Source organism: Diabrotica undecimpunctata, chromosome 1 (genome assembly GCF_040954645.1).
Source record: "Diabrotica undecimpunctata isolate CICGRU chromosome 1, icDiaUnde3, whole genome shotgun sequence".
NCBI lineage: Eukaryota > Metazoa > Arthropoda > Insecta > Coleoptera > Chrysomelidae > Diabrotica > Diabrotica undecimpunctata.
The window spans coordinates 185,568,132-185,580,309 of record NC_092803.1 but is presented as its reverse complement, the minus strand read 5'-3'; the positions used below and the strand labels follow the sequence as shown (position 1 = coordinate 185,580,309).

At 31.3% G+C, this 12,178-nt stretch overlaps 1 protein-coding gene across 1 annotated transcript in view; it reads right to left on the bottom strand.

Annotated features, from left to right (window-relative positions):
* mfas (midline fasciclin) overlaps positions 1–12,178 on the bottom strand; it is a 98,349-nt gene that overhangs the window by 27,142 nt on the left and 59,029 nt on the right. The window contains exons 4-5 of the mRNA XM_072520766.1: positions 7,356–7,617; positions 5,259–5,383 (exon numbers count right to left, since the gene is read on the bottom strand). Coding sequence (XP_072376867.1) covers positions 5,259–5,383; positions 7,356–7,617 — 387 coding nt within the window. The remainder of the gene's footprint in view (positions 1–5,258; positions 5,384–7,355; positions 7,618–12,178) is intronic.

Sequence of the window (12,178 nt, the reverse complement as noted above, 5' to 3'; positions counted from 1 at the left end):
TCACATTTTCTGTGGAATAAGTTTAGAAGGTAATTATCTAGTCAATTACTGTCGTAGATTCCTGGAATTAAAGAATTAAATGTTTGATTGTTGAAACCCTTACTTCGTGGAATGCACTCATTTCAGATAAAATAAAACGTTTTATTTTATCTAAAGAATTAAACTTTATTTTGCAAATAGGCAAAGAATTAAACTTTATTTTGCAAATAGATAAAATAAAACGTTTTATTTTATCTAAAGAATTAAACTTTATTTTGCAAATAGGTAGGTACTTATTAAACTTTTATTGGTTATATATAACCAATAAAATAAACATCTTACATTTCTTGCAAATTCATTAGTACCTGTTCGTTACCTCCATCACTCCGACACTGGCAACCTTATTTAGGGATTAGTAACCCTCACAACTATTGTATTCTATTCTGCTCCAACCTTTATACCTGGTGGTCATACTCAATTTAAAATTGTTTTCCTATATACTTCTGTAAACTTGTTGACAAATATCTGTTTTTCATTGAGTCACCCGTATCAACAGTTTAGGGATTTGCATACATAATTTATTGTTTTATTACTCTCTCATACATAAAAATACACTACAGCTGAGCTGTAGCTGCAGTGGCGTCCATTTAGCAGGATTTCGTTAACGTTGTATTTTTGTTAAAAAAATTCCGTTCGTGGTTGACAGGTTCTTCATATTTGGTCGTGATTCTGTGAAGTTATTACGTACGATCGATTAAAAGCTAAAGACAATTCAACTTTGGGTTAACCGTGCTGATATGAAATTGAGAGTTTGACTCTAGTACTACGTATAGAACAGATTGGATGGGGAAATTTTATTACCCGATATGACACTCATATTGAATAAAAGAGAACTTTTTACGGATATATAGGACAATATAATACTATTGCACTCTTCATGTAGAGAACAGAAGTTAAAATGAAAGAAGACGATTACATTACTAAATTCGAGCTCCACTATTTTTCTACACTTGTTTTGAGGTTTCACCTCTCATCAGGAAAACTTATGGTAGCTCAAATTAAAACGAAATGCTGTGTATCTATATGGCCATTATATTAACATAATGTGCATGAGTAGGGTAGTAGTGACATCTATATTAAGCAACCAGGAGACTGAAGCAAGCTTGGATTCGCAGTTTATCTGGATTAGATTTTCGTGGGACAAAAATAGACTAAGAAGAAACAATTAAAACAACCTCAGAAATTAAAAAATCTAGTAACTCGATCCCTCTATAGAGCATATTTCCGTAGATGAAGAGTAATATATTCTGTTCACATAAAACAGAACTAAAAACATGTATGGAGACATCAAGATTATTTTATAACGTTAGGAAATTATCTACTAGCAAAATATCAATTTGACAGATAAGAAAACGAACAACAGTGAGCCCATCAAATCAACAGCCAGATATCTTTTAATTCAACCGTTTATTTACATTTCCTTGTTGAATAATCGTAAACCAATAATACTAGTATCATTAGAGGAAGTGGGAAATAATGTATTTTTATATTATCGCCAAGTTTATGTACGTTATGCCAACTTTGATGAACTTTAGTACAATTATAAAATAATACAATTCTCTATATTTAGCATCTTATTAAGGAGTACAACATGATGTATATATAGAAAGATTGAACAGTTGGATTAAAAAATGGATAAACAAACAAAAAATGGATATAAATAATACATAGAAAACTACTGTTTGTCAAATTTGTTATTCAGCTGATTTCGATTGCTTTTTGATTAGTTTGTCGGAGGAAGTATATTAAGGAAACTTTTGAGTTTTTTTACACCAACGCATCAACGACACAGGTTTGGTGTCCTGTTATTAGGTTAAGTAATTAATATAATCTATAGTAGCAATTTTAAAATAATTTTGTAGAGGGGTCTTACAAAATTTCATTAACCAGACTCACCCATTTATTTATAGTGACGTCAATCTATGAACGAAACTATGAAATCCTACATGACTGAGAACATTTATTTATCTGCAATGCGTTTTCCTAACAAGACAGTGTTAAACTAGTTTTTGCGTTACTAAAATAATTGGCTTTTCTTCTAAGTCATTTTTATTATTTTATATTAAATTCAGTATGAAATTAAAATAGCTAATTCCTTTAGGATCCGTTTTTTTTTCGGTCTATTTTTAAGGTTCTTATATCCGAGATTCACGAAGTTTTGAAATCTGCTTACTAATATTTTATATGTAAAGTTAAATTTGATGAAACAGGTAAAAATATCTAACATATGCAAACAGTTTTGGAGTATCCCTGTTTGCTTTCAGGGTATATTCTAAGTTTTCAGATATATTTATAATGAAGAAAATACGTTTTTGGACATAGCACTTTTAGATTGGACATAGATTTAAGGAGAAACATTAAATGTAAATAAGAAACACAAGTTGTGAGAAAGGGGTATTAATTTATAAAAATAGCATTATTGGAAAATTGAAAAAATGATAAGTAGCTTTCTTGATAAAAAACAGTTATAACAAAATAATGTTAATCCCATTCGATGCAAAGTCGGTTTAATTCGTATCATGTTTTAGAAGAACCGTACTAAGCTCAGGCAAGTTCTTTTAGTGGAGTAGCCGAACTTGAACTTGTCTTCCAAAGTTGCCTAATGCTGATCTAAAATAATCATTATATACATTGCTCCTGTCATATAACTTCAAACTACAAGAACTAAATCAGCAGTTTTCCTTATCTTCTACAGATTCTTTCTTGAACGTCTGGTAGCCTCAAGCAAAAACCTGGACTTATCCAAGAAAAAATCATTATTTCTTCTACTTCTTCTACTTCTTTTTATGTAGATATGACTCTGTTAGTTTTTCAATGTGACTCCAGGAAGTGGTATTCCTAGTGATCGTCTTCCTATTGGGGAATCATCTCTTGCCGTATTTACTATTTGTTGTCATTTGGCATATATAATCGTTAAATTTTACTCCTCTATTTCTTACCCAATCCTTGATGTTCTTCACCTTGCATCTATGTCGTATATCTATACTTCTTGCTCTGTCCCATAGTGTTTGACCATCAATTTTTCCAAGTGTTTTTATCTCTGCTGTTTCTAACATCCTTTTTGTCCTCTTTGTGTCAGGTCGTGCTTCTGCCGCGTATGTTAATATTGGTCTGATGATTGTCCAAACATTATTTCAATTTGCGTAATTCCAGTTTTTGTGTTCCCTTACAAAAGTAATTCGAGCTCAGTGGTGTTCCACGGAGAGCTTTTGACATATAACTGGTCTTCTGGATAATACATTTGCTTCATGAAGTCGTCGACGAACTGTCTACCTACTTACAACCATACTCGGACTTCGTTCAGGCGATTTGTTAGCTCAATTGAAGTTAGATATATTTTTCTTAAACACGAAGAAATTTCTAGCCGTTCTGAAAGAATTTGTAATCGTCAGAAACATATGATTAATATCGGAAACCATTTGTCACAACAAATACCTAGTAAGAGAGGTACTTTAGATGTTCACAAAATAAATCAGAAACCCGAACTACGACTAGGAATTTGTTCAGCATATAATGTAGCTCTATGCAAAAATTGTTTTTTACCACATCATTCATAAGATTTTTTTGTGTAATCTACCTTTCTTTGAATATAAGCTTTATGCTACTGATGGGATTTATTTACACCACTATTTAACACTAATGGGACATTGATTTATGAACGGGACTGTATCTGCGGTGGGCTTGTGAACTATCATGGACTCACATATCTATGAGAGAAGAGCATTTAACAACAGCCATAAAAAGAAGAAAAAAAGATCAATGGAAAAATGGCAAGAAGAATGAAACAATACGGAAGATGTTGCCCAGTGGACTAAAATACTGATCCCGAGCATAAGGGACTGGGTGGACTGTGGTCACAGGTGACTGGATTACTTCCTGACGCAAGTGCTTATACTGCGAACACTCTGACACTGTTACTCACACAGTGGTAAAGTGTAGTAGATTAACAGTGAAGAGAAACAGAATGTATAGAAAAATAGGTATGATTTCTGTGTCTGTGACAGAGATGATCGTGAACATGACGGGAAGTAGGGACGGATGGAATAGTATACACAATTATATCCGACCAGTCATTAAGAAGAAAGAAGAAGAAGAGAAACATGAGCCGGACCAACGACGACGACAACATCTAGATAAGAGCGTATTCCGAAAGTGCCAGCCTTACAGCAGCCATCCCACTTTCGGAGTATTGTACGTTCGACTGTCAACTGCGCACAAGTAGGAGAGGGTTTTTTTTAGTTGGAAGACAGGATAACAGGACGGCATCCGTTTGCAAAACCTATTTTTAGGGGGAAGTGGGCTCGGATGTACTCCTCTAACCTGAATCCAACACACGCCAGCCATCCCTAGGGAGAGGTTAACCTGGTACGGTTTTTATAAATTTTCACCTTCAGAAAAGAAAAAAAAACAAAATAACAGGTAGAACGGATGGGTTCAAATAGAATTGTAAAGTGAGCCAAAACACAAAAACCAGAAATAAAGATGTTCAGTTGGTATGCTCCCAAAACGTTTGTTGGGCGATGGGCATCGTCATACGAAGGCAGATGACGGAACTAGTGGCAGTACTTCATCATATTACAAGAAGAAGAAGAAAAAGAAAAGTATTTAACACAATGGTAGTTTTGTGAATGGCAAAATCAATTCCATATTTGCTAATAAGTTATACGAAACAAAAAATTAAAAAATTAAAGTTACCTTCTTTAAGAGTAAATTAATTTAGAAATTAGATACCACTTTGATTCTTACTTTCAATAACAGCTTTAGGTAAATAGTACTAAAACTGACATTAAACTAATTTTAGTAATAAAACTAATCTGAGAAAGCGAATATTCTTGCAAAACCTGTCAAATTCACTGTTTTGTGTAAATTAAAACAGAGTATTTTATGTTTTATGCCATGTTATCAAAATAATTTTGTTCCGATTGTTAATGTGAGTGAAAAAAATAATTTAAAACCCTTTAACATATCTTTAGACCATAAAAACTTCAAATAACTGAAATAAATCAATTACGCTAACTTTAACAAATATTATCTATTTACGTGAGCACTTAAAAGTAAATCTAGTTAAAACCAAAAATTATTATTTAACCGATCCAAATCCTTTGTTTAGATTGATACATTAGTTACATACAAATGCAGAAATTAATCAGCAGAACGGGTTTACAACTGGGTTCATCCTATAACTGGTAACAGTAAAGAAATTACTAGTGTTTGCTTACCTATAAATCACGTCATCATTCGCTAGATCCGTTAAATCAACGAATCCTTCTACAGCGTGACTTAATACCAGATCGCGGGTTGAAAGATGTTGACCGAGGCCTCTACGTCTTCTTACAACATTGTTCTAAAAGAAAAATAAAAGAACATTTACATGTACAATTAAAGAACTTACAAATATGAGAGTGCATTTGGTAAAAAGAGTTTTAATGTGGCTGTTGACACGGTAATATACTTAAGAATTTAGCTTGAGAATTTAAAGCACCACAAAGAATGGTGAGCGGCCGCAGAACGCCTATGGCAGATTTAAAATATCGAAACTATTTTGTAAATAAAATATGCATGAAAATCAAAAATAAAATTTTAATTAAACAATCCTTTACAAAAAGGTTGTCAGAGTAAATATTTGAGGTCAATATTTGCAAAACTCGCTAATCGACAAAAGTTTAGAAAATTATTTTTTTTTTGATAAGTTTATTTAAATTTTAAATAGGAATCAAATGATATAATCAGATTTTTCCAAAACTCGTTTTTCAGCATACATATGCTGTCGAGAAAATTACAGTTATTTGCAGAACTCGCTCTTTGCTTTGAATGTTTACCTGCAAAACTCCCTGTTTGCTCTACCACCCATAAAATTGGCCGATTGGTTCACGTTACGAACACGCTACTGCAACAGCTGTGTTGAAGAAACAAATTGTCAGGAGTTTATAATAATTATTTACTGAACAATTAAACTCCTGAAAATTCAAGCGATTAAATAGTTGTATTTTGGCGAAGTAGGAACAGATTTTTTATTTTTATGGAGTTAGTAAGTGAAAATGGTTGTTTTGTTAAACATAGTCCACGGGAAAAAGGAGCTTGTTGTAAGGAACAGAAACCAAAATAAGGGAAATTTAATCATACTGCATTGTCGATAAAATACCGTGTACGTTTAGCGAGGGTAAGATGATTAGAGTATGTGACAAGTCGTTTCTAGGAATCACAAATTTAAGCCAGGTCCGCATACAAAGAATTGTAGAAATTTTCTTATCACTGGGGAGCTACCCAGGGAACGTAGAGGTGGCAATAGAGTGAGTCCAAAAAATGACGAAAAAACAAACTGCATTAAAAAATTTATAGAATCCATAAAATGTACAGAGTTCCATTACTGTAGAAGGAAGATAAGTGTAGGTAAGGGTCTACTTGCCATGTGACTTGAATTTTAAGAAACTTTTCAATCATTATCATCGAAGAGTGCCTCAGCCTATGCATGTGAAGCTTAGTTATTTTCGAAAGTATGTTAATGTTAACTACAACATCGCTTTTGATACTCCGCTGACTGACTGTTGCTTCACTTGTTTGAGAATGAAGGAGCAGTTGAAAGTAGCAACTCCTTTAGCTATTCGGTAAAAGTTGCAAGCCATTGAGCATCGTGTTTATATCGTAAAAGTAAAAATAAAATACAATAAATTAAAATAAAATAAAATAAAATAAAATAAAATAAAATAAAATAAAATAAAATAAAATAAAATAAAATAAAATAAAATAAAATAAAATAAAATAAAATAAAATAAAATAAAATAAAATAAAATAAAATAAAATAAAATAAAATAAAATAAAATAAAATAAAATAAAATAAAATAAAATAAAATAAAATAAAATAAAATAAAATAAAATAAAATAAAATAAAATAAAATAAAATAAAATAAAATAAAATAAAATAAAATAAAATAAAATAAAATAAAATAAAATAAAATAAACTAAAATGAAATAAAATAAAATAAAATGAAATAAAATAAAATGAAATAAAATAAAATAAAATAAAATAAAATAAAATAAAATAAAATAAAATAAAATAAAATAAAATAAAATAAAATAAAATAAAATAAAATAAAATAAAATAAAATAAAATAAAATAAAATAAAATAAAATAAAATAAAATAAAATAAAATAAAATAAAATAAAATAAAATAAAATAAAATAAAATAAAATAAAATAAAATAAAATAAAATAAAATAAAATAAAATAAAATAAAATAAAATAAAATAAAATATAATAAAATATAATAAAATAAAATAAAATAAAATAAAGTAAAATAAAAACAAAACAGTACTTACCATCTCTATCATTTTATCGTTGTATTCGGTCAGAGCATCGTCCGTAGGTACGAACAAAGAAAAGTTGCCGTCCGTGAATTTTTCGTCAAGCTGACTTGTTTTGATTAAGTTTCTAAACTCTGAAGCCTTGATGTCATCCAAAGTGTCCAAAATGACTTTAAGATCTGCCTTTTTGTCGCATCCACCTCCTCTAGTTCTAGTATATCCATAGCAGCACTTGTAGCGAACGGTAAACGTCTTGAAGACACCATGGTTATTTATTCTTAAAAAAAAAGGATATAGATAAGATACTAATCAAATTACAACACATTTTAATAAAAATTTTAATAAAAAATTCACTACGGTTGTTTCAGTAACAACGAAGATTTTTCAAATGAACATGTAGGTAAATGGGTGTGTGGTAAAGTGTGTTTGAAAATATAAAATCCTAATTTAACATCATTAATATCAGCCTACAGTCGTCCACAACTGAGTACAGGCTTCTTTTAAAAACCTCCATTCAAATCTATCTTACACTGTTGTGATGCAGTTTCTACATATCCTGTTTATGTCGTCAGTTCATCTCGTGTGTGGTCTTCTAGGGGTACGTCTTTAAGAAACCCAAGAGAAATAGCAATAACTCACATCCCTCCAGGAGAAATCAAAAGAATAATTAAATACTTAAAGCAAAAAAAGCACCAGGATCAAATAGGGTATCGAATAAGGTACCAAAAAATCTTCCAAAGAAATCAATCGATACATTACCCAAATCATAAATGCTATGCTCAGAGTAAGATTTCCTAAGAAATGGAAATAAGCATAAGTAATAATGCCTCGGAAAGCAGAAAAAAATGAAAAAGTTCCTCTAAACTACAGTCCAATAAACCTATTATCAATAATAAGCAAGGTTGCAGAAAGAGTAATACTATAGTTAGGTTAAAAGAAGAGACTGAAACGATAGGCACGATACCGGAAGCACAATTTGGTTTCAGAACTGAACACTCCAGCGAGCTACAAGTGTTAAGGTTGACCGAGTACCGATTCAACCAGAAGAAATACACTGCTACTGCATTTATAGACATCAGTAAGGCATTTGGCAAAGTGTAGCACGAAAAGCTTATTCACAAAATGAGCCAACTTGGATATAGCACATCAATGGCATGCATTCTATCATCCTACCTAGCCAATAGAAAGTTCAAAGTTCAGATAGGATACATCTGAAGTCTAAATAATCGAGGCTGGGTTACTACAGGGAGAAGTACTGTCAGCTTTCCTGCTTACCATATAAACTGTGGACACACAGCAATAGCAGTGAGAAGTCTGGATCCAAACCTAGCAAGCAAATGTCTACAAGATGCTCTAAATAGTTGAAACACTGGTGAATTCAATGGAAGATTGGAAGACTACATGTCGGTAGCGCCTATAACTAAGAGAAAAACATTAAGAATCACAAATCTCTTATTGGAAGGAATGGCAAGTTACAAAGAAAAACGAGGTTAAAAATGACAAAAAGTATCATCATTCTAGTCATAACATATGAATCACCAGCTTGGGGTTAAATCTGTAAAAGCAACAGACATTGCAATAGACAGAAGATTCAAGTATTACATAACCACTATAAAATTTCTATTACAGGAAACATTTATAAATCTTTTGCTTGAAATTGTTTAACCTTAAACATATTTTCTTAGAAATTTTTTTAAATGAGAATAGGCCAAAATATGATAGAGGAACAGTGGAAAAGGTAATTGAAGTTCACTGGATGAAGTGATACAAGAAGAAAACATTTGCTGAGAAAGTTGCAAATTAATTTAATATAGAAAATAGTTTATATCTAATGGTAAAACATATAATGCACATAATAAAAACTAATATTAAATAGAATAAATTAAAAATCAGTAAATACTTATGGGTATATTTTACATTGTGTTTTTTCACTAATTGGTGAGAATGTATATATTTAAAATAAACAGTTCTAGATAATTTATATCGTTAGTTTATAGTTACACCTCGTAAAATTAAAAGCCAAACAATTTTCTCTTCAGCATTGACTTCTTTATCGTAAGTACCGTTCGTAAAATAAACAATTACATACTGTTAAAATCTACTTAGTGACTAATTAAATTATTGTATTGAAGCTGGAACTTGTAGAAACAAGAACAATGGTTTGAAGGCCTTCATGGTCTACTAAGTAGGAAAACGTTTAAGCTTTGGAGGTAAATTATTGAACATTAGTCACGGACAAAGGCGGGAAAGGTGAAAGAAGAATACCGTCAGGTGCTCCGGTAAATCGATGGATGGATTTTGTGTAATGCACTGATAACTGACTTTATGACATCATTTACTTCTATTTTTTTCTGTTATCTTAAATAATATTGTTTTGTATGTAACACAAGTTAATTTAGGAAAATATAATTTTAAAAAAGGGTTCAGTAGGCGGTACTGTAGGCTTGCGCGAAGCTTTATATTAATCAACAAAATTACTGTTTTTACTATTCTCTTTACAATTTTATAATATTTTCAATCAAATTTCTACTTAGCAGCAGTTTTTGTTGTTGTGAAAAACTGGCAAGTTTGTGATAGTGTAACAGCTCAACCTAAGAATAGATTATACAAAATAGATCTATAAAAAATAGTATAAAATAGCAGCAGAAATTATAAATACCTTTTTTTTTTCATGAGGTTAATATGGATATCGAGTTTCCTCTCTTATACTTAACCTGTACAGTCAATATGATGCACAGACGTTTCAAAAATAATCCCTGTGTATCACATTTAATGCACAGGATAGGGACAGGGTTAAAGAAATAAAAAGCTTAAACACAAAATACAAACAGAAAATTTTACACACGAATTAACACCAAAATAGCAATAAAATGCAAGGTTTATAACACCATAACACACCCATTTTTCCATTTCGGATCGAAAACATGGGCGAGATCAAGAGATAATGCGAGTCTTTGAAATAAAATTATTGAGGACCATGTATGGCGAAGTTATCTTACGGAGTCTATTAAGAAAACGATATAATCTTGAGCTCGATCAAGTTTTTGGTGATACAGACATCGTTAAAATCATCAAAATAAACCTCTTAGGATAGGTACATCCTAAGTTCTGGACGATGTGAAGAAAAATTTTGGAGTAGTAATTTTTTTACCTAATACTAGTTAATTACGCAAACAATCGAGAAATGCCACGAACACAACATGGAACTTTACACCCTCTTCGTAGAATTCACACAAGCCTTGACTATGTTGGGAAAAATAAATTAATAAATGAAATGAAAAATGAAGATATACCGGCAAAGCTAATCAGATTAACAAAAATAACAATAGATGGATCTCGAGCTAAAATAATAACAAAAGAAGGTAGCACAAACTCAATTGCAATAGAAACAAGTAATAAAACGGCTTAAAAGGAGTGCGACAAGGCTATTCCCTGTCAACCACACTATTTAAAATAGCGGTAGAAGGCACAGTCAAAACCAGCGAAATTAAAGAAACTATAATCCACTCCTCAACACGAATAGTAGCATATACAGGTGACAGTTCTTATGGGGAGAGACAAGGAACGATTAAAAAGAGCAGTAACAATCCTAACAAGTGAAGTACGGAAATGAGGTCTAGAAATTAACGAGGAAAAAACAAAATATCTACTCTGTTCTACAAGAAAAGATAACAAGATAACAGGAAGATAGAAAACTACACTTTTGAAAGAGTTCCACAATTTAAATATTTGGAAGTAATTGTAAACGGCAAAAATAACAGAAGTTCAAAAGTAAAAGAGCGAATACTAGCAGGCTAGCAGGCAAAAAATTATAGATATCATAGGCTAATAAAGGACAAGAATATATCCAGAAGTACAAAACTGAAAATATAAAGAGTTGCAATCAGACCAGTAGATACATACTCAGCTGAGACAATGTGCCACACAGATAAAAATAAGGAAAAATTAAGAATATTCGAAAGGAAAATCCTCAGAAGTATTATGGGATCAATAAGAATGGAGGGCGGAGAAATAAGAAGAAGAATAACATATAGAGACGAAAGGAAAAATGACCTACTGATTAAGAAGGTCACCAAATGAAAGCCAGAAACTAAAAGACCACGGAGAAGACCCTGAGAGAGATGTGAAGACCAGGTCATGAGAGCTATCAAAATCCTGAAAGTGAGAAACTGGAGGGAACTGTGCAAAGATCTAAATGAGTGAAAGAAAATTGTAACGAAAGCTGTCATACAAAAAACTCTGACAACTCACGAGAAAAATGCGGAGTGATTGGTCACAATAAGTGAATCTGCAAGTTCTAAGTAAGAGTGGCAAACATTCCATCAGGAATGAAAGGCCTTGATGATGATGAAGTTCTTAACTAAAAATTATAAACTTTTGCAAATTTATTATTTATTATATCGACATTATCAACGAATATCATAAGCGATACTCGTTTATGATCATCAGAGTAGATGACACTTTTGTAGCTATAGCAGAAGGCATACGCCGACCGTTCTGTGTGTGAATTTTTATCAGACCGAGTGTGACGCTGCAGGGTTATGCAGAAATAATATTATAATACTCTATTGATACCGATTCGTACACGAAAAGTTTGACGGACTGTATGCTTTCGCCGTATATTTTGGCTTTTCAATTATTCATCAAAGCGATAACAAAGCTTTTCTGAAATCGTAAACTTGTCATGCTATGTACAATTGTTTGTACATTAAAAAAATTTCTTCTATTTTTATTTTAGTTTAATTAGCATAGTCTAATTTTGTGCTTTTATAAATACAATAGAACGACAACCACACCCATACACAAATATAAAATATATTCCGAATACATAAATATGA